Raw genomic sequence first — 24,146 nt, forward strand, 5'->3', positions numbered from 1 at the left:
CGACTAGAACATCACACAACTAAGGCGAAAGAGAAAATTGAATTGAGTCCTGTCTTTGTCATGGGTTACCAAGGGGGGTGGGGGTACTTATATACCAGTCCCAGGTATACAATTCCCCCCCACCCCCCTTGGTAACTCATGACAAAGACACGACTTAATGGACATGGCTCTTTCGCCTTAGTTGTATGATGTTCTAGCCTATGGGTTACCTGCAACAACGATGTCAGCCTGCCGCTAGTGGAAAGGCATGACGTCAGTCTTGCCACGAAAACAATTTTCTCACTCGAAGCGCTGATGGAGTTCACAACAAAATGCAATGTCAGTAAGCATATCACGTGACCGGAGCATTTGCACAACTTACCAGTTGGATATCGGTTTGAAATTATAGACAATGTGACAGGGCATTGTTGACAGGGTAATTAAAGACGATGCGACAGAGCTAGCTGTCGCTCGTCAACGTGATATCAATATATTATTATAGATGGAATCATATTGCCAGAAGACTTTGGTGAATGAGATTTTTTCTGACATATGAATAGAATAACGAAAACATAATAACAAACCACTTCCATTTGTCATCACATTAATGATTAACTGAATCTAAAGTATATTCAATGATATACGACGTGAAAACGAAATATTAAGCTCGTTAACCCATTCTGAAACTACGGCATTGAATTTGTAACAGACAACATTGCAACATCGTGATAAAGATCATATTGCCACAAGACCACTGCATTGTTTGATCAGATTAACATCACACTCGAAATCAGCAACAAAGTATCTAGTGTAACATCAAATTGATGTAATGCAGACAAAAACGAACAAATTTGTTTGCATTGTTTTATCTTCAACCGATTGGTTGTTCAAAAATTACCAATTTTAGATGCATTGGAATGTTAATACGATGTTGTAACAAAATTAGTTGCTTTTTTGTAAAAAAAAAATCGACTTTTTTCTTTTGCTGACTGGAACCGCACAATGCCCAAACCTCGCACAATAAACAAACTATCGATTCACGTGGACAGAGATCGGTCTATTTCAGAACATTTCCAGGTGAAACGCGACAAAAAATAAACAAGATAAAAGGTCTGCACTAAATCCTCTCTGTTGGCAAGAACTCGTGTAGTCGTGACAGGAAAAGGCAGAAACAAACATTGCACGTTTGAGCTGGGTAGTTACTAGTTAGTGATGCATTTTGCGACCAAAGTTGAAGCGCATGGCGTCATAATCTAGAAACAGACATTCTAACATTACCAAATATTGGATCAGTGCAAAAAAGGTTTTTTGAGCTGACGCAAACAATCGCACAATGTAATTCCACAGCATGAAACTCTGACATTTTACTTAATTTAATTAGAAAAAAAAGTAGATGAATTTGTTTTAATCAATTCAACTTTAAATAACCATTCCAGATAAAAATTTCACATCTGTAAATGAATGAAAAAGTGCAATTTTTCAATTGAAAGAAAATTGGCTATGGACTTTCAGCAAAGAAGTAAAAAGCAACATTTTGAATTTTTTCTACGATCTTCATTATTGGGTCGTAATATCACCCAACCCAGGAAACCAGTCTTCTTCTACATTACATTTTAGGTCATTGCAAAATGTGAAAGCACATGGAGTTGGAAAAACCAAAGAAAAGAAGCGATGGAAAACACACTAACGTTACAAGTTGGATTTGCTTCACAGCGAGCCAATATCTTTAAATACAAAAGTAGCAATTGTGTGTACCGTACGAAAAGGATTTATGGAGTAAGTTACGTGCTGTTTGTATAACATTCATCGAACGAAATCAGTTTATCGTCGTTCAGGTCAGAGAACGTTGTACCAAGAAGAACTGAGTCTTGATGGTTGGGTGTTAACTTTGAAATCAAACTGCAAGCGTGCATCATTTTACTTGCAAATGCAAACGGATACTTGTCTGTTGTCACCAACACAGTACACAGTAGGCCGTATTTGATCAACGTGGACTTCTATAGTGTACTGTACTATTAGTAAAGGAATGATGCGTCACATGCGATTAAGCATGGAATTTGTTGCTCTTTGGTAAATCATTTCAAATGCTCAGGCAAACTAAGCGTTCTAGAGACTTTAAAGAAACAATAAGAAAACAAGTGCAGAAAAATAAACATATTCAAGTAATGCATTCATCAAGCGATGCTTAGCGCTCATACGGGAACAAACGGTAACACTTCACTGCTTCTCAGTTAACAATAATCATTGCAGTTTGATTTTGCAGCAAAGAAAAAACAACCAATTGCCACTATCGACACTTGAACCAGTCTACAAATCAGTTGTTTTTACATGGATTAACGTAAAAATGACTGATTTGCTGGCTACGTATAGTAACTTGACTTCACTTCAATGTTTACTGCAATTTCAAATCAGCTGGCAGCTCAGTTCATTGCTCCACAAATAACAATTCCGTCGCTTCGACGTTGGAATGACATCAAACAACAATCTTATCGCCCATGCAAATCATAACTCCTCTTCCGAGTAAGTTTCGTCATCGACAACAATTCGGTGGTAGTAGTTCTTTTGTGACGTCTTCAATATGTTGGCATTTTTCATTTTATTCTTGAGCATGTGTGGGAACTTTCGAACGATGGCTGTCGAGTTCAAAGAAATAATTTTTTGGCTGTGTGCAACTTTACAGCACAACGTTATAATTATAAATATAAAAAAAAACTAACACACAAATATTTCGATTTATGAACAAAAAACTGAGACAAGTCAAATCTCACATTGCCATTGTTTTCGAAAAATACCATAGATTTAAAAAATGCTGGCCAGATTGGATCTCATCCCGCTAGATGTCGCTGTCATAAAATGGATGATTTCAATAAAAAAAAAAAAAATTGCGAAAAGACACCTACTGCACTGAGGAGACCGGAAGGTCGAAATCGAAACGGTGTGCACTGTCTGCAGTTACACACTCAATTAAACAAATAAAAAATAAAAAAATAATAATAATTTGCGAAAAGAGAATAATCAAAGTTAATGCCGCTCTGCGACATTAGGTTTCGAGCGCAAATAGCTTTTTTGGAGTTGAAAATGAAACCAATGAATAAAATAGTTAGTCTTATTCAATTATTTGAAAGCGGTTAAACAATTGATGAATAAACTAAACTAGCAAAGCTTTCCCTTATTGCATAAATTTAAATGTGTAGACGTTGAATTAATGCTAAAAAGTCAATTTTGCTAGCTGCACTTCTTTCGGAAGTTTCAAAATTTTAACCGGAGTTTTACTGCATCAGAAACACGCCACGATACCAACCTGCCACACTGACAGATCCAGGGGTACTCTCATCGTTCCATACGCGAGATTTCTCAAAACTCTCCCCCTGGTTTCCCTTCCGCCAGAGCTGCGTGTAACAAACCGCAACCACCAAACCGGTCAGGAGAAAGGCCAGGGAGCCAACCGCCCAGTAAGCTTCCGATGTCCTGTGGTCGAAAGAATGAAGGATACGTTCGGAAACTTGGATGAACAAACGATTTAAAGAGAAGAAACTTGAAGAGACAGTTGGTACAGTATGCAAAAGACTTCGCAAAATCTTTGATCAGACTGCATTCTTGTAGCAATGACGAGTAAGCGCTACTGGACTTATAAAGATCAAAATACCGAAGTATATTTGACGTCTATCATTCACTAAGATTGTAATTGGTGAATGGGTAACCATGAAGATTAGATACAAGGATTGAAATTTCAACAACTTTATATCGCTCCAACCTAGCGGAGACCCGTTGCTTTCAATAATAGTGTGTGTTCGTTGCGTGGCCGAGCAATGCGAGAATATCTGAACTGAACGTATCTGGGCCAAACACTGGATGACGTGCATGGAGGTAGGCACAAAAGTTGGGTTTTCTACTTCCAGTTCAACTAATTTGATCTTTCAACCACCTGGAGTAACTCAGCATGCGATAAAACTGTCTGGTTGGAAACGTTGGTTGACGAGACTGGGTAGGATCAGATTCTTCAATCCTCGGATGCGCATTAAACAATTGCTGATCTTTTTTTTTATCAACGTTCCCCATAGAAATTAGCAAATTTAAAGATTAAATATAAAAAACTGACCTGGGTGTCTTGCTGGAGGAACCAGTTTTATTCGATGATGAATTTGAGGTGATGTTTGAAGATGAAGTGTTTGTAGAAGACGATTTAAGATCGTTTCGGCGTTGGATATGCTAGAAATAGAAAAGATGAGATCATTAACACACGACAGCCCAAGAAATGATAGAAAAGAACTATCATTTTAAACGTAAAATGCAGAAAAGGAATTCATATTTGTTGGTCCAAAAAATTGTTCACAACACATGCAACGTATTGCGGGTAGATTTGACATATCTAATACAACCGTTTTAAACTGTGATTTCACCGGCTATCATGCGTGGCAGCCAGTTGCAACCCAGACAACAAAATCTGTCATTTTTACATTAACTGTGTACTGAATATTGTATTGACTTAAATGGCGAATTTTGCTGTCTGGGAGTGCAGCATAACAGAAAATCAGTCCTTTCTACAATCTACATTGATTCAACGTCTGCAGTGGTGAAACACAGTCTTTACACGGATTTAGTGGAGAAGGAATCAATATAGTTGACAGGCTCGGCGCGGTCTCATCACATTTTTTCTATACAAAACCACATAAGACTGTCAGCGTGTCACGTTGATCTGTGATGCCACGTAACTGATGTTGCTCAGTTGCAGAATCAAAGTAAATAAATGACAAGTTTTGGCCTTAATATTAAACTTTACTTGTTTTTGCATCAAATCAACACAACCAGTCGTTGAATCGACGTGTGCGTTACTCACCGCAACATTTGCGCAGAAAGGGGTTTTGCTTTTATCCTGAGGTGATTTTGGTATCTTTGAAGCATGCAAGAGACTGTGATTGTACATTCCCTGGCCATACACTTCACTCTCGGGGCTCACTCCGATCACTTTCATCCATTCTTGAATGTCAGTGATATTAATGTCAGACATTCTGTATTCGCATCCGTATGTGACAATGGCCATCGGCTGCAATGGTTTACTGTGATTGTTATTGTGGTCACGTCACACAAGTATGTGAAGCTTGTTTATTGCACGTCGAAGAAAAAAAAACAACTGCAACATAATGTGAGCCTTGTTTTTACAGCAATAAAATCAATTTCCACGGATAACGTTTCAATCTAGTTGTTTGAAAACGTACTTTTAAGACTTATCAATATATCATGTTGAGAATCGATCAGAATAACAAGACATTGGTGCCCGAAACGTTTAAAAATGCAAGACAAATTTGAAATTAAAGCAAGAAAACTTACAAAATATAAACTTGTGTGTATTTTGATTTTGGTTCTTTCTATCATCAGTGAACCCAAGTAAGGTCGCAAAAAAAAAATTGAAGGAATGTGAGACAACAAACGACTTTTTACAAAAATAAGTTCATGTCCTGTCCTAGTGAAGCGGCATGAGCTTGCGTTTTATATACTGACCTGTCGTTGAGAAAACCGTTAAGATCTGGTTCTAAAAGTATAACTCTACCACTCAGTTACTCACGTAAGTTTGGTTCAAGATCTTTGGATACGCGCTCATCACATGCTGCCAGGTACAACCCGTTGCTAACTGCCTCAACATGTCGATCATAACTTTAGGAGTGCAAGGGTGGTACAAGAACGCCACACCTCCATGCTGCAAATACGATATCACATAAGTAACTCTGGTGACGAAGTTAGCCAATGAAGCGGATAGAATCATTGATTTTCATAAGGTTTAATGGTAAGTAACATTATCAGCAATATGTGCTACTTTTTAAGAGCCTTTGTCATCCTATTCTTTGTTATTGAGACTGAGAGTAATATTGTTATCCTTTGTAGCGTACAATGGTTGTAAAACCTTCAGGTTCTGCCTGACACAAAGGCCATTTCGTGCAGCCTGGTATACCTAAACTGCAAGTACTAATCCTTACTTTATTAGAGTTATTAACTATGTGAAGATACACAGCAATGTTTCCAGTGAAACCATCTTGGCAGCACAACCTTTTCAATTATGAATTTATCATTATCATTGTTACCTCTAGGTTATGAACAAATCGACCGGGAGGAAGGTATTTATATTCTCCGTAAACGCCCCATGCTTGACGGTGAGGACCACTAAAATCACAAATACAATATGACGACTGAGTTTTTCATTTGACATCTGATATTGATCAAATTCATCAGTAAGCATAAACCTCAAGCAAAAATACTATTAACAACATAGGCGCCTAACTATTTTTTTGGCCGTGGGGGCGAAAGCGTGTTTCACCAGCAGCAACGTAAATTCAGCGAAATGTCATGCAGATGGATGACGTAATTATGTCGTCACACTAGAATTGCTTTTATTGCCACACTCGGAGTTATCGCTACGTTCGACCTACCGTTAATTATTATTAACAAAACTCGACCAAAACACATGCTATGCGTCTGCGTTGGCTAGCGGTTGATGGACTGCGAATCTTTAAGCTAAGCACAACATAAAGTTTAGCAACGAACTAGATTTATTAGCATGAAACAAGAGACGAAAAGGTTTATTAAAAGGTATTGTCTGTAAATGGAATGAAAATACTAACTTGATCATACGCTTGAAAATATACCTGTTGCAAGCAAAATCATTCATGTTTACATCAATTCAACAGCACGTCACGTTGAATAAATTTAAAAGTTGCTGACATCCGTAAACAGCCCTTGAAAAATAGTTACGGAGAGACGTGTGATTAAGTTTTCGACTTGACATTGCTCCCTTTTCACTACAATATCGCAACTTATGGCTGACCAGCTTTCAAGTTCCAATTCGCTGTAATACGCCCGTTTTCGTGTTGCAGATGAAACAAAAGATGCGCATATTCCACGCCTTTGATCGGGTTTCTATGGCAACGGTCGTGTGTGCGCCATGCAGTTTGCGCGAGTCCATTGTTGCGTTGATTATGCCACGTGTGCGCAATGCGGTTTGTACCAGCCCTTGTTACGTTGGTTAGTGGTTACCTCGGGCCGAGACTTCAAGTTCATTTTCACAGCAAGCGATTCACAGCCGCGACAATTCTCTGCAGAGGTTTCGACTTTCCAAAGCGACATCGAGTCTGTTTGCATGCGCATAAAGCTAAACGCACGCTGCGTCAACGTAGCAAATTATGTTGTTTTTGGGTGCATTCAACATCTGATGATATTGAATCGACGCAATATGGTAGATTTTTGCTATATCTCAGGCAGTGAAATCTGTCATTTTACATTGATTCAACGTCTGCAGACGTTAAATCAATGTAAAAATGACAGATTTTTTTGTCTGGTGTGGGATTGTAGCATCGCTACTCGTTCTAGTGATAATTTAGCGCAAAGCTGTTGCGGTTTGCATTTAAAAATGTTTTCCTGCTGCCGATCGCTAGTTCATTTATTGTTTTATGTATCAATGCAGCATAAAAAGTTGCTCCCACGCATAAATATGCGTGGGGGCCTGGCCCCCACGCCCCCACGGGTTAGGCGCCTATGATTAACAATGTAGTAAAATTTGTCTTCTTACTTCATCACTTCTTTTACAAGAATAATACATATTATCATAGTCTTAATTTTAATGCTTCTATGTGGCAAATGATCACTAATCAAACAGCAAAGCTAGCCAATCTATTTTTACGTTTGTCAGTAGGAGAGATGTAGGACCTTTAAACCAAAAGGTTTTCAAAGGTAAAAAGTTTATATCTCGAGCAATTGCTAAATAAATTTTACACACCAATTTTTATGACAATAGTAAGCACTAGCTTGAATATTTTTTCGCGAATTTACAAGAGTTTTAATATTTTTTGAAAACTGGTTTAAAGGTCCCCCTGGAAAGGGACCTTTACACCACCTGTGTGGGATCTTTGAACCACTTTGCTGAATTCAAATTTGCAAGAAATGAAAAAATAAACGATAGTTATATTTAAGTTTAAGTACAATGCAAGCAATATTTTAAACATAAAATAGCTTTTTGTAGTACTTACCAATAGGGTGTTACATTTTTTTACCACCTAGGGCAAAATCTTTCAATATATCATTTATTTGATGGGTTTTTGCACAAAAACTAGTTAGCACAAAAAATAAATTAAAAATATTTATATTTTGAGGTTCCACGCTCTATGGGTAATATTGGATAAAATCTAAAAAATTCAAAAAAATGCAGGATTTTTATACCTGCTATTTCTTGGATTTATTCATGTGTATTAACTTTTTTTCAGCAAATAGGCTCTAAAAACATCAGTTTATGAAATCAAGTTGTTGTGTACTTATCTGGCAACCTAAAATATAAAATGATATCTTCACACGTCACTAGAAATCGGACTAAAATCTTGGATTGTGTTGGTTATCCAACTGAGTTACCGCAGCTTCAACTTCCTACTAATGGTGATGTAGCAAGAGCTTTCTTTTGGTTAAGAAATAAAATAATGCTTGATCAATTTACTGAAAAAATGCCATTTGTTGAAGTCAAGACATTGTTAATACAAAATATCATTCAGTTGTGGGGAAAAGCTGGTCTGCCACATGTTAACAATGATCGTGTAACTCAAATGACGAAAGAACTTTTTGATCAGGTGAAAAAACTTCAAACTCAGCCATTATCTCGTCTAAACTCCCCAGCATTAGGGTGTTTTTAGCGTAATACGCAAAATTCTAACCATTGTTAATATTAATGTACAGGGTGGTGTTCATTTCCTTTCAGTAAAAAAATCCTTTTGGCAAATTTTTGTTGAAATCCGTCGACATTTACTACTTGCGCAAGGAAGCTAAAGTTTAGGTTGTTTAGCCTATAATCTAGCAGCGGAATATAAGCAATTACCGGTACTTCTAGGCTACGTCACTTCACAGAACAAATAAAGCATTGTTACGTCACAATTGCAACACTTCGTAAAACTACAAAAATTACATTGTCAATGTCTAGTCTGTTGTGTTGTTGCATTTATTTCAGTTTACTAACAGTTTGCGGTTGTACAATGGCTGTGACAAGGTCTAAAGATAAAATTTGGCTGGTAGGTAGCAGTTCAGGTCATTTCAGCGCTGTAAAATTACCATCGAGGGGAGAAGTGCTTCAAGTTTTGTTTGATTTTCATTGTAAAAAAGGTTTTGATTTGAAAAGTAGTGTCAAGAACACAGTATCTTTGCTTTTGCCTATTTGGAGTCGAGCACGAATTCCAACACGCCATCAAAACCATGTGATTAATCAGGTGAAAAAATTACACCAGGAATGACAAAACTTGAAAAAATCTATCAATCGTAAGAGTGCGCTTGAGTTAGTCAAACGGACAGACTTTAAGAAATCATTGGATCACCTATTCGATATAGCACACAGTAATGCTTTGGAAATGATCAACATAGAAGAAGATCGCCAGTTCCTTCTTGCCCAGAGAGAAGAGGGGCGCCTAGGTTCCATGGTTGGCGTTGATATGGTTCTATGCAGGAGAGACGAGCGAGTGAGGAATAGAGCATTAAAGGAGAGAGAGCGAGTTGAGGCGGAAGCAGTTCGTGTTGCCGAATCTACTAATTTAACCATACTGGAATCCAGTGATTCAGAAATGGATACTCAGCAAGAAGATAATCTCGACAAGTCTGGAGATGGGCGTCATCCATCAGCTGGTGGATCGATGTGCTCCGAACAGCCTGGGTCCAGTGCTGCAAGCTGTCTGCCGAAATTCCGACGAGGTAAAATTGCTGTAGTAACCCCCGAGATAGCAGCAGCATTGGACAGGACCAATACTACCTCGAGGAAGGCCGTTCATATTTTAAATGCACTGGCGGTGTCCAAGCAATTGCTCCATCCAACCGATGATCTGATGATTAGCCCAAGTTCAATTCACAAAGCTCGCCAGATCTATCGTCAAAAGTTGTCGGACGAAATTAGGGAGGCTTTTGACCCTTGCACCCCACTGACCATACATTGGGATGGGAAGATCATGGGTGATTATGAGCAATACAATCACATCAAAGTAGACCGTTTGCCAATTTTAGTGTCTGGCAAAGACGTTACCAAACTTCTGGCTGTACCAAAACTAGAATCGGGAAAATCAATCGTCGAAGCTGAAGCAGTGGTCTCCGAAATATATAGTTGGGGCATAGCGGATCTTGTACGTGCAATGTGTTTCGACACAACCAGTGTCAACACTGGCTGGCAGAACGGAGTCTGTGTTTTGATCGAAGCTTCTCTCAAGAAACAACTCTTGAATTTAGCCTGTCGACATCATATGTCGGAGATTGTCCTTGAAAAAGTTTTCTCTCTGGTAGATGCTGTTTCTAAGTCCCCAGTCATCGACTTATTCGCTCGGTTCCGCGACTTCTGGCCAAATATAGATCAAGCAAACTTCAGCACATCTCTGGACGATCCTGCTGTTTCTGATCAGTTACAACCTGTCCGCGCAGAAATCCTGAAGTTAGCGGCCGACAAGCTGGATCTCAATCATCCTCGGGACGATTACGCTGAATTATTAGAACTCAGTATCATATTTCTCGGAGGAGTGCCGAAAAGAGGTGTCAAATTCCGTTACCCTGGTGCACTTCATCGAGCCAGATGGATGGCACGAGCGATATATTCCCTTAAAATATGGCTGTTCAGGAAACAATTCCAACTGGACCTTCGTACCACTGGCCGAAGACAGACGCAGCCCAAAACGTCCAGTCAATTGCTACGCATGTGCTTATTTATTGTGAGTGTTTACATAGGCCACTGGTACAGCTGTGATTCAGCCATACAGGCACCTCTCAACGACCTGAATTTTATGAAGAACTTAACAACGTATGCTGATGGAGAAGTATCTCAATTAGCCTTCAAGGCTTACTCCAGACACCTGTGGTACTTGTCAGAAGGTCTCATTGCCTTTGCACTGTTTGACAGCAGAGTTACTGACATTGATAAGAGGGAAATGGTTCGCAGTATGGCAAACAGTCATGGATCCGAAGATCCGCCAAACCGGGCCGTGGTACCTACCGATATTGCTGAGAGAAAACTGTCTGATTTCTGCACTACTGCAACTGAACGATTGTTCACAATACTTGGTCTAGACAAAAGCTTCTTAACCCTTGATCCTAAATACTGGGCTGAAAATGAGGCGTACCAAAGTGCCAAGGAAACAGTTTCTGCCCTGAGGGTGACAAACGATTTGGCAGAACGAGGAGTGGCGCTTATGACAGAGTTCAATTCGACATTGACCAGAGATGAGGAGCAGAAACAGTACGTTCTGCAGGTAGTGGAGCATCATCGAAGAAAATTTCCTGTAGCCAAAAAAAATTAAAAGCCATGTTTGGATGGTCTAGCTCAGATGTATTTAAACAAGGATATTGTACTCGAGTATGATGCAGTCATTGACATATTTGCCAAGCGCAAACTCTAAGTTTAATGCGATGGCTGTCATTGCGAATCGTCGAGAATATTCAAAAGTATTCGAGGTCGGAAGGACTAACTTATTGTTTATGTTCCATTATTGTTTATGTTCTGAAGTGTTTGATATCTTTTGTTGGTTCATTGATTGGAACAGTAACATACTTCTGCGGAATCGCTCTTGATTTAATGTATGGGGCCGTTCAAATATCATATGACGGTATATTTGGCGATTCTGGACCGCTACACGGCTGACTGACACAATGTATTGCCCCCCCCCCCCCCCCTAATAAGCTTTCTAATTACGCCACTGCTTCTGATCATCTCGGTTATGGATGAAACACGGTGTAAAGGTTGTTAGAGGAATAGTTGCTTTGTTGCTATATTTGCTTTGTTAAATCCTATAAACGTGCCTGAAATGCGTGCATATTAATAGTACTGAATAAAGCTGGTTATTTGGTTGCATGTTGTAAAGTTGCTTGTTTTATTGATTTTGCGAATTTTTCAACCTCCTTGCGCAAGTTGTAAATGTTGAAATAATTTCTTGAAATTTGAAAGACGTTGTTTTCTTACCAATTGTAACAACCTGGTGCCCTGTACAAATCAAACTTACGATATGAGAAAATTAAAAACACCCTACCCAGCATATTTAATAAAAGTAGCTGCATTTTAGAGTAAACTTGAGAACTTATTTGATGTGAGTTCCTGTAAGTGCAAAATAACAGTTGAGCAGCAATGGCACAAGAAAACAGTATGCAAATGTGACTTTGAAAGGCGCATTCCAGTGCTAGAAGCAGGGTTTTTCATTGATCAGAGAAATAGGAAAATACAAGTGATTGGTGGTTTAGATATTCAGGAAACTGAAGCTAATATGAGAAGAATTAGCAAATACAGCTGTAGAAACAATAGACCAGAACCATGTACGCAGAATTCTTTATGAACAATCAACACAGGCAAGCAGTTCAGCAATTGATGAAACCGAGTTAAATAGTGATGATAATTATGAAATGGAAAGTGCAGAAATCCAAGTTGAAGAAGATGAGGCTGGGCCATCTAAGCGTACAAAAAGGTTAAGTGTTGTTAGCACAGATAACTGTATTATGGCGGATAAAAAACTGGCTTCAAACCGTTTATCATCATCACTATTGAACTCAGCTGCTGAAATATTTGAACATCCAGAAGCAAAACGATCCCATGTTACAGTTTATCGGCATAAGTTGGCACTGAGGAACAGGTTGAAAGACTGATTGGGAATGTTAAGAAATGCTTGGAGGAAAAGAAAATCAAGGATAGCAATGATGACATGAGTGACAAAAAACTGAAAAAGATTGATACAGCGATCAGAGGATATGTGACTACTGACTTGCATGACCATGACCACCAGTCTCGAATATCTGTAAGACACTTGATCTTTTGGTAATATTTTGTATACTGTATTTAAAATATACAGATACACTAGTGAGTTGTGGACTATGAGAGTTTGATATTATTTAGTAATACAGTGCATGTATTCAAGGGCGTTGGCAGGAGGGGGGCAAGGGGGGGCCTTGGCCCCCCTGGAATTTGAATAATCAATATGATTGTGAAACGCATTATTTCAATAAGAAATGCCCCAAATTCTCCACTTAGCCATGACCAGAAGTGTAAAGTAAGGAAAGTAATTCTACTTATGTAGCTTACTCAAGTGGCGCCCCCTAAAAAATGTCAAAATTACAAAAAAAAGTTACAAAAACGCCCCCTCCCTAAAAAAAATTCTGCCGACGTCCTTGTATGTATTAGCCCATGTCTATGTTTCTTACCAGGACAGATTCAATAACATTAGTCATACTGTGAAGAAAGGCGTTCTTCCCGGCTATCAGCACAAGGCACAAGGCAGGTTTTGTTGGCTCTTTCTTTCCACAAAGATAAGAGTTAAACTGACTGGTAAAGCGGCGGTCGATTACTCAAGTGGCAAGAATACGGTGCGATACTGATGAGCCCAGCCTCATGGGCGAAACACGTGTCTATCGCTGTCTATTCGATGCTACAATCGGCTGCCAAAATAACTTAAATTAGTCATACTGTTACTGTGTTGTTCATATGATAAAATCGCCAATATCGGGTGAATCGTTAATGCAAGTGTGGAACCTCAAAATATTATTTTAAGTGAAAAATATTTTGACATAGTTTGTTTGAGTGCATTTCCCACCAAACAAACACTATATTGTAGTTGGTTTGAAAAAATGTATCACCCTACTTATCAACTCAGTCCAAACTGGTGGAATTATGTGTCAGAATGTAATATTTTAGTTATCAAAAATACAATATGTTTTTGTACTTATGATAAACTTCAACTGTGGGTTTTCGTATTAAAGCTGCTTATAAGGATTAGACGAGATGATAAAATATATACTGCAAAAAGTTAAAATCTTTGTTGACATTCTTAACCACAGGTTTAAAGGCCCCGTATAGCATCAAGCATGCTTTTTAACCTAGCAGTTTTTACTCACATAACTATCAGTTTGAATAATTTCCGATAAGTCGCAGTAAGCCTTCCTATCTGTTAGAAATAATAATCATTTAAGATAATAAAAAAGCACTGATGAAGCGTTAAAAACAAAAACCTGGTATGATAAAAATAACTATTGGCTGTTCCAAACAGAAAGTCGTAAAAAAGTAACTTTTTTATCACTGCTTTGCTGTGATCCTTTAGAAAACATAGACTAAGATTAATCTCCACTCAAAAACATTTAACTTAAACAGATTTGATTTCAAGAAAAGGAAAAATTAGGGTGGTGGTTCAAAGGTCCCACTGGTTTAAAGATCCCACATCTCCCCTACACGTCTGCAGACATACAGTCTGGAATCGACGTAAAATATAGCTGATTTTATTGCTGGATTTTGTATCATAGCTATGTCATATTACATAATTCCACAAATACGGTATTCAGATATGTTCATTGTTCAAGTATTATTATTCACCTGTTAGGAATTTGGTCAGTTGGGTACCGATCATCAATTGTATGTGTCATAGGTACATGAGAACTTACACCTAACTAAAATACAACCATGCATGAGCACAAACTGTACATACTGTTTAGTAAGTAGAAATACAGATGCTCATATGGGTTAGTTTTATATTGCTTCAGGTAAAGTTCCGTAGGTAAAATTAGCAAGTCAAAAGCTTAAACAGGTAACAAATCAGAAATTTTTGTGTTGTCAATCAAGAAAAGAACACTGTTGGCTAACCTATGCCAATTGCCAAGACTTCATCTTATAGAAGTTTTTCCTGCTAAGTCAATTAAGTAGTACCCTGATGAGGAAATCGATAAAAACTAGTATATACACAATTACACATACAGTTATACATGTCAATACAATTGATAGATAGCAAATGTCTAAAAAAGGGTCATGAGTCAAAACAAATTTGATGTTGTGACAGATTAAGAAATATTGGGTCATTCCATGCCAAACGTCCTGGACCCTCCAGTTTGACCCTCTCCGAATTTGCTGAAAATCGGACAAAAGGTTGTACCGTATAACATGATTGAGCTAAAAATTGAAAATTTTAGCTCAATATCTATTCTACTTTTCAAATTATGACATTTTTTAAATGGGTACACCCCTGCGCTGATGAGCGCTCGGTCATTTTCGGCCATTTTTAAACAAGCATATATCTCTCATTGCAAATTTAATCTACTTCATTTCTGGCAAAATGAGACACTTGTAGGCACTGGCGCCGACTTACGGGGTTACGGGGTGGCCACGCCACCCCGTAACCGCTGTGGCGGGGTGGCAGCCACCCCGTTTAGGTTACATTACTTACTGCAAATAAATGTAATTTGAACGGACGTTTAAATCTTTTTTTGATCATTGGTTTTCGCTTCAAGTCAACGTAAAGCAGCGTTTCTTAACCTTTTCGGACTCTAGCACCCCTGTAAACAGGCCTGACCAGTCTAGCACCCCCTAACTATTGTTGACATACGACTACTACAGTGCCGACCAAAAGTTTAGTAGAGGCCGAAATTTTGACATGCCTTCAGATCGCTGACGATATATTTTGTAATGAAGTCTCTTGTTGTTTAACAAACTGTGCTGTTGTTTTAACGAAGTTGACTCAGGATTTGGTATTTGACTTTCATTCACCAACAGAAATTCAATTATAATCATATGTAAGTGATTCAACCCTCTTAAAACAACAGCACAGTTTGTTAGGCGACAAAAAATACAAAATATACCGCCAGCGATCAAAAAGCATGTCAAAATTTCGGCGCCGCCATTAAACTTTGGCCTGCACTATTGAAAAGAAAGCGATGTACAAATTGATCATTTTGTTTATTTTTCAAAACTACTATCGTCATTAGTGATAAAAGAAATAGGAAAACCCGAGAATAGTGAAAGAACATGGACAAACTTAAGCATACTTAAGTTATCCAGCTGGGTAACTATAGTTACACATGTATCAATGGGATTTCTGTTGCTTATGTGTGAACAATTTCTCTATTCGAGGCTTCGTGTTGGTCAAAGCCACTCTCATATCGTGGAGCAACCCATGTTGAAGGCGATTCCTTTGTTTTTATTTGGAGCATAGTGGAAAACGCCTTTTCACACAAGTAGGTAGTCGGAAATGGAACAATCAATTTTAGTGTTGCTCGTGCCAATGCAGGATATGCTGTCAACTGATCACACCAGAAATCAGGAAGCGGAAGGACGAAATTTTGTCCAACAACTCTGATTCACCTGCATGTCAATCAGTTTTAGTCTATTATCATCACTCATGTCTGCCAAGAAGGGCTGCTGTATCCATTCTCTGGATACGAGTGATTTGTGGGAATGTATTTTGCCATGGTGGTTTCTAGAAGCGAGAGGTGAGCAACAATATTACAACAAAGCACCCACCAGGTAAGTTCGCACAATCTACTCAGGATCAATTTGCGTACTTGACTGGGAGATGACTACAATAACAGCCAATCATGTTGGCTACTTCAAAACAGCAATCATTGATATGACAACTGCTGATACTGGCAGAAAGATGAAAAAATGCAGAAAAGTAAAATGGCATTTTTTGGTATTATACTACATGCATGTAGCACCCCCTACAGTCTATTCCAGCACCCCCAAGGGGTGCTAGCACCCCCGGTTAAGAAACGCTGACGTAAAGCAAGAGGTGAACCAATACAGGATTGCGAAGAAAATAATTGTTTTTGTCACAAGCATGATACTCACGTAACATCAAGCAAGCTACGTGAAGATTACGCAACACGTGGCTACGAGTTTTTTTCTTGTAGTTGCGATCGTTTTATTTGTTACTTGTCATAAGTCATTGTTACATTTGTTAGGTTTACAATGGGATTTATTAATCAATAAAATACCATCTTTCCATTGCCTCCCTCAAAAATCTTTTTTGAAAATTTTTAAACTGCTCGTAATATCGCTATAAATTATGACAGCTATAAAATACTTGGAAATAAAATTATCTCGATGATTGATAGCTCCACCCCCTAAATGAATATCTATTTTCAAATTTCATTAAAAAAATACAATTTTCGGAACTTTTTGAGTTTTATTTAAAAAGTGCACTTAGTAAAGTAGCAGTTTTAACGTTCTGCAAATTTACACGTTTACATGATTCTATTCGAGGAAAGCTACACCCCCTGCCAATTCCCAATAATAAAAGTAACCTTTTTCGATTACTCAAGATTTTGCATTTTGAATTATTTTCCGATTTCAATTGGAGTGTACTACTGTCATCTACTCCATGCTTTAATTTCTACTTTGTTATCTACTTCATGCAGTAATATTGCGTGTCAATGCGTGACAAACTGTGAGGCGGGAATTTATTGGTCTGACATAGGAGTTGCTTGTTACATCATAGAAAAAAATACGAAAAGTTGTCCTGTAAAAGTCTGAGGCGGGAATTTATTGGTCTGACATAGGAGTTGCTTGTTACATCATAGAAAAAATTACGAAAAGTCGTCCAGTAAAAGTTTTTCGCCGACATTCCAGTTTTATTCAGCTTAAAGATGCCACCGAAAAAGCGCTCAAAATTGCAGCCCTCCATTGAGTCATTTTTTGTTGCGTCTAGTCCGGATCCAGCCAGCATGAAAGTGACCAAACGCCTGAACGAAATGAAAGTGTACCACTGCCAAAAGGCGTTAGCACAATCAGGGAGGTGGAAGAACCGAGCACGAGCAGGATAATCGCTGTTGAAGGGAGAAGCTATCAAAAATCGTGGGAGAGCGAATTCCCGTGGCTAGAACACGATAGATGCAAAGATAGAGCATTCTGTCCGATTTGCAAACGGGCAATTTCGCACAACAAAATAAATGTGGCGTCGTTAACTCCATTAATTCAGAACTCTGTAAAAGTTTGGACAGAAACCGGGTATGGTAACTGGAAGAAAGGAAAACAAGGTATCAAATAACATAGGGATAGTGGTATTCACAAGTGGTATTCAAAAATACTTTTGCCAAATGTTAAGTGTCAGAGCAGCAACGTAACAATAAAATTCACGACATGCCTCCTGTGCTTTGTTTTAAAGTTGCTTTGTAAATTATCGAGCTACAAATCAGGTGTGAAAAGACAAGTGCATCTACGAAACACGCTTAGTACAAATCAAACAAAAACATGCAGTTTGAAAGTTTTTAGGTTGCCATATTGTGCCATCCGCCACCCCGTGCAAAAATAAAAGTCGACGCCTATGCTTGTAGGTATATTACGTGAATCCAGTTTCAAAATTATATTGTCTCAAAGCATTTTGAAAATATGGAGGCCCAAAGTGTCCCCATTTTGATGCGAAGACAAATTTTGGACCATATTAAAAAAGCTGTAGCTTCCATACAAAACATAGCATTGCTCTCAAATTTATCCTGGAGGCTCCCCTCCTACTGGATTACAACTACATTGAATTTGGAAGGAAACACTGCTTTCATTAAAAAGTTATTTCACGTCAAAATATGGACCAGCAGCAAATTTTGCTAAAATATGCCATCTTGTGGTGAAAAAATGACCCCGTCAGACACTGTTTTCAAAAAATTGTTTTTTTCATCTCAAAGAGATTTTCATAAGGAACTCATCTTCTGAGTTTCAACTTTGTTCCGCAACTATTAAGGGGTGAGATGCAGTGATGTTTACCCCCTCTTAATATCCATTTCAAGCAATGAGAAAAACATCAACATTAACTTTTAAGTTAGCCAATTGTACTTGTTGTATCGTAAATTACATAAACAACTACAGCACATTGTACAAAGGAAGCAAAGAACATTCAATCTAAAATGACTGGTTGCCTTATAGGCTACTGGAATTTGACTTTCTCGTATATGTAAAACTTGTAAATGTTTTTTCATGTAAATTTTCCTCCATGTTTGGGTCTTCACAACTTTTAATCTAAAGCATTTACAAAGCTGAAATTTGGTATTCTGAGTAAGAAGCAGCCCTAGTTTTCATATCTACCATCAAAATTGCCAATTTCAAGTTAGTTTTAGAGATAGAAGAGTTTAAGAGATAGAACCACAAGATGGCATATTTTAGCAAAATTTGCTGCTGGTCCATATTTTGACGTGAAATAACTTTTTAATGAAAGCAGTGTTTCCTTCCAAATTCAATGTAGTTGTAATCCAGTAGGAGGGGAGCCTCCAGGATAAATTTGAGAGCAATGCTATGTTTTGTAATTGTATGGAAGCTACAGCTTTTTTAATATGGTCCAAAATTTGTCTTCGCATCAAAATGGGGACACTTTGGGCCTCCATATTTTCAAAATGCTTTGAGACAATATAATTTTGAAACTGGATTCACGTAATATACCTACAAGTGTCTCATTTTGCCAGAAATGAAGTAGATTAAATTTGCAATGAGAGATATATGCTTGTTTAAAAATGGTCGAAAATGACCGAGCGCTCATCAGTGCAGGGGTGTACCCATTTTAAAAATGTCATAATTTGAAAAGTAGAATAGATTTTGAGCTAAAATTTTCAATTTTTAGCTCAATCATGTTATGCAACCTTTTGTCCGATTTTCAGCAAATTCGGAGAGGGTCAAACTGGGAAGTTTCAAAATTTCAGGACGTTTGGCATGGAATGACCCTATTATAACTTGAAATAAAACTAGCACTAACAAATTTAGTAAGCAGACCAGGGTTAATTGAAGGTCACATAAACTTAACATTACAACTAGCTTGTACAAGAAGATTAGACCAGTCTTCTAAGAGATGTGCAGAATGATATTCAATAGGCTACTTACCTTATCTCTGCTATAGCAAATAGCATATGGTTTTGTGACTTGAATATCACTGTATATCCATGTACTTTCCATACAAACCGAAGCTTCTTTGTACCAATCAATGTCTTGCTCAAGCTGAAACAAAAGTTGATTTTGTTTTTAGACTTTAATCATTCAATCTCAGTTAAATACTGTTTTTGTCATATCCAAACTTGGAAAATGTATGTCACAATTTTGGTACCTGTTTCTACTTATGACAAAATGTATGTGCTTTTGTTATACACATATATACAATTTGTTTTAGATATTAGGTGTTTAACATGCAAAACATAAATCAGTGACACCTGACAAAATGTGAGACACTCAAACACAGGTTTGCCTATGATACATACTTACTATTGTCATTGGCACACTAAAATAATACTGTTTTAATTCTTTGTTATCAGTGTCTGAGCATGATTTTTTTTCTCCAAACACACAATGAGCTAACCATCCTGAGCCAAGATTATAAAAACTTAACTTACTTGTGGACTGGTTAAATCTGGAGTGTGACCATTAGTCGCCTCATCTCTTGCATGTGCATATACATTATTATTGACAAAAAAGCAAAACGTTGAAACAGATATAAAAGAATAAATAGAAATAATCTTGGAAACACACATTTTAAGGGCACAAATCAGGCTGAAAAACAATAAAAGCAATTTGAAAGTTTCATCTTAAAAGTGTATAAACGCTATACATACAGTGGATATGACCATTGATAACATATGGTAGCCATCACTTTATAGGCTATGTTCCCCTAGTAACTTGAGCATGAAGTTACTTTTATCTTTACGAATAATCTCCACAAACGAGTGATTTTTTCAGTTTAAATTTGAAAGTAGCGGGAGTGCGACTGAAAGAAATATAGGCTAGCGCCTCTGCCCTCTGTGCTACATTGAAAAAAATGTAGCAGTGCTACTGCTACCCAAAAAATAGCACGCTACTGCCCACCTCTGCTGACCAATAACCAGTCCAGTGGAAGTGTTTTCAGAAATGCAAAAATAAAATTGCCAAAATCTACGTTCAAAATTCCAAAAGAACTTGGTGCAGTGTTGCAGCAATATTGATTCAAAGGCTAAAGTGCAACTGCACGATCAAATTAACATTGGCTAGAATCCATTGCCAAGACATCCGGTACGGGTTGAAAAACTCACTTCCTTACAATTAAGGCCCACATCCAAGAAACTGACCTGTTTCCTACGCTCTCTAGGGCTTCTCTCTCACGCTACCTAGAAGTGGTAAACTCGTCTATGCCACCTAGTGATATGACATCACTTCTAGTCAAACTTAGTGGAGACTAAACTAGACGAGATAGGCTTGGTTGCTAGTGAATGCACAAATTTATAAGGCAGCTATAAATAATGAAGTACGCATCTTTCAGCCAGCATATTATACAAATTTAGTTGTTGATGCCTGTGTACCAGGGTCCAGGAATGGTCTGTAATGCCCTTCACCGAAGGCTAGTTTCGCAGATTGGAACAGGAAAACTTGGTTAAAAGATTTTGTATTGTATGTACAACATTACAACAATGAGCCGATAACGCTTCAACATTCATTGGGGCTGTTTTCTGAACACAGCATAATCTCCATCGTCGCTAGGGTATTTTCTGCATATGAAAGAGACAATGCAGGATGGCAGCACGACTCTGTTCGACTTGCCCAGAACTTCTCCATCCAACAGCCACTCCAGCACGTGCCTATATATGCGACCAGCCTGAATTGCCTGAGAGATATAACAGCAGGGCTGCGATTTTTGCCTTTTTCGGTGACGAGGTCACTTGACACGCGCCATCACTATTCGACAAGCGCCGTGCTTTACGGAAAAAAAAAGGAAAATAGTCTAAAAAGGAAAAAAAACTGAGAGAGGACTAAACGTCGTCAGGTCGAGGAACAATCGGGGGGGGGGGGGGGGGCATCACGTGATGCAATCATAAAAGTGCTGACTTACGTAAACTTTCTTGCGCCAGGTACTTCAAAGCAAGGTCTAAAAGCGACGCTTCACACGAGAAACTCCCAAGGCGTCAGCGCCGCCATTTTGAACACTGCGGGAGAATGCTGTGATCGAAGTTCCAACGCCTGGCATCAAACATTTCGCAACACACGTTTCGTGCTTTTGGACAACGGCTTCTTTTATAGATGAAATAACCTAGGCTACGTTGAGTTGTCAACGTCTATGCCAGTTTGTATTTCGCCGTTTGAGCCAATTAACAATATTGCTCTGGTAAAATGACTGTTGGATACTTGCTATGAAAGTTTTTCACATGTAGAAAACAGCCTAGTTTCCGACCAGATGTTCAGAAATACAGATGAAAAAAACCGCTATTTTTATGGAACGAAGTTCTCTTCCAGAATATTTTGAACACTGCGGGGAAAATGCTTTGATCGAAGTTCTAACGCCTGCCATCAAACATTTTGCCACACACGTTTCATGCTATTCGACACAACGGGTTTCTTTTATAGATAAAATAACCGAAGTAGGCTACTTTTAGTTGTCAACGTGTTTGCAAGTTTGTATTTATGTCTGACTTATGCACTTGTTGTTCCAAGATTGCAGAAATGTTTTGCAATATGAATAAAGAATAGTAGACAGATAAGCACGGTTGCAACTCAACTTCCTTCCACTGAAAGAGTTTCTGTGATTACGTAATGGGCGATTTTGCACATTCACAAAAGCACACCACCCAGCTAGCAAAACCCGTCGTTTTTACATTGTCAATGCATGACATGTATAAACAAGTTTGCTGGCTGGAAAGTCTGGACATCTTCAGGAAATTTGTCTCGCACCAGGTGAGATCCTTTGAAAGATTTAACAATGATGGATTTATGTAGCCAGTGCATGATGACGAAAACAAATTTAAGATTTCCTTACCGTTATATAACTTAAAGCAGGTGATTGATACAGGAGAAAATAATCACAGAAGCACACAATAAAAGAACAATAAAGCCTACTTATTACGCAAGTTTTTTACATCAAGAAAATAGCCTAGTTTCCGACCAGATGTTCAGAATCAGAAACACAGATAAGAAAGGTCGCTATAAAGAGTTCGCTTCTAGAAGAATAGTAGGTAGTCACTGGGAGTGGACAAGGCAAGGTAATGGGCAAGTTGTAAGAACAGTATAGCTTTGCCCAACTACAGATAGGATAGTCTTCAGTTAGTCAGTATCCTATAATGACTAAAAAACGAAAGAATCCTCCGACAACACGGATGGCAAAAGCTTCGATCGGTCTTACTGAGAAGCGGTTAAGGTTCAGCAAACAGCGAGTGAAGTGCGGGATCTGTTCAAAGAAGCTATCGAGAGAAGCATTGTCACTTAGGAACTTATCATTCAGGTAAACTTCCGGCTAATAGCGTATAGTAGCCTAACGTCGCAAAGCATTCTCAATTTTGAATTCGCGGCCAAACGCTTATAATCTGACTCTTGTGACGTCATACTACTATTCGACAAACAAACGCAGAATTTTTGGTCGTTTGACAAGAAAGAAAAAATTGCAGCCCTGTATAACATTAACAGCTTCGTTTAAATATGAATGGAATAATTACTCAACTAGCTCTTGAAAGGCTGTTGAACAGTAACAAGATTACTCAGTACTCACTCATTTGACAACTTTCCATTGCGTCGTCTGGGCTTGTCAGCTTTTTCCAAATTCTTTCTATCTATCAACCCTGAAGAAGATTTGTAGGACTGCTGGATTGACCAGTGCATGGAAGTCGTTCAACACAGTGATGCAAGAAGTGCTTTTGCATTCGATGATCTTTATCCAGCTTAGAAGCAGAAGCATCAGAGGTAGCAGAAGTACATTTTATGGTGGGAACAGCAGATTTCTTCAGAATGTAACGTTAGCAAAATCCCATATTAACTTCAAGATGATTTTCAAAATCCTGCTCAGAAAAGTGATTTGAGCAGTTAACACTGCTAGGGAAGGGTCCATTCCATTTACAGACTTGATAAGCAAACTTGCACCACTTAATTCGCAAACGTTGATCATTACGGAAGGCAAAAAATGTCACCTTGGCCCCAGAAACAGATTTTGTATGACAGATAGAGCAAATTACCACCATTTTAAATGTTTGGCTCAGAACTACAATAATCTACGAAACAGAGTTGTTAGGGAAATGTTTCGTTTTAAAAGTTCATTTTTCCAAGAGATACATTTGAACGAAAGACTTGAAACTTACAAGAATGTCACATAACATTGGTTAAGACGTACCCTACCGTACCTCGCATGCTTTCCTTATGGGCCTATGACAGCTTTGGTCGGTTCCTTAACCAACAATCTCAATAGATAAGACAATAGACCTGGCTTATTTTTTCAAACTCGAGATTGCAAAGAGCCTAGCCTATACTACTTGCCTTCACATAAAAAGCATGTGTAACAAGATCAAAGCAGTGAAAAAAACCTCTTTCGTCTAGGACGAAGACAACGAAAGGACTTGCAAAACTGATAGTTAGGGTTGCCAACCTGTCTTCATCAAAAAAGCCAGACCTAGTCACAAAAAAGCCTAAAAAAAGTCAGACGAAAATACCTGAAAAAGCCAAAAAAAAGCCAATT

General features: G+C 38.2%; 1 protein-coding gene across 2 annotated transcripts; it reads right to left on the reverse strand.

The window, feature by feature from the left end:
• Positions 1 to 159: 159 nt before the first annotated feature.
• LOC145774570 (uncharacterized) lies at positions 160 to 23,310 on the reverse strand. 2 transcript variants are annotated; one of them, XM_082585846.1, is made up of 9 exons: positions 23,190 to 23,310; positions 19,574 to 19,687; positions 14,318 to 14,391; positions 6,057 to 6,135; positions 5,543 to 5,674; positions 4,817 to 5,023; positions 4,079 to 4,188; positions 3,281 to 3,447; positions 160 to 2,612 (listed from the first exon to the last, which is right to left on the reverse strand). In XM_082585846.1, exons 2-9 carry the CDS (start codon positions 19,643 to 19,645, stop codon positions 2,482 to 2,484), a joined length of 972 nt encoding a protein of 323 aa, XP_082441972.1. In that variant the 5' UTR covers positions 19,646 to 19,687; positions 23,190 to 23,310; the 3' UTR covers positions 160 to 2,481. The 2 variants fall into 2 exon arrangements, with proteins under 2 accessions (XP_082441972.1, XP_082441964.1); XM_082585838.1 differs by lacking the exon at positions 23,190 to 23,310 and adding an exon at positions 20,077 to 20,228.
• Positions 23,311 to 24,146: the final 836 nt, after the last annotated feature.

Source organism: Aplidium turbinatum, chromosome 1, assembly GCF_918807975.1.
Source record: "Aplidium turbinatum chromosome 1, kaAplTurb1.1, whole genome shotgun sequence".
Lineage (NCBI taxonomy): Eukaryota > Metazoa > Chordata > Ascidiacea > Aplousobranchia > Polyclinidae > Aplidium > Aplidium turbinatum.

Coding starts and splice junctions, on each gene's coding strand:
- LOC145774570 (XM_082585838.1), bottom strand. CDS start 20,214: ATGTGTGTTTCCAAGATTATTTCTATTTATTCTTTTATATCTGTTTCA. Junction 14,392..19,573: donor TTTGCTATAGCAGAGATAAG/GTAAGTAGCCTA, acceptor GTTGTATTTTAG/TTAGGTGTAAGTTCTCATGT. Junction 5,675..6,056: donor GATTTGTTCATAACCTAGAG/GTAACAATGATA, acceptor TCGTATTTGCAG/CATGGAGGTGTGGCGTTCTT.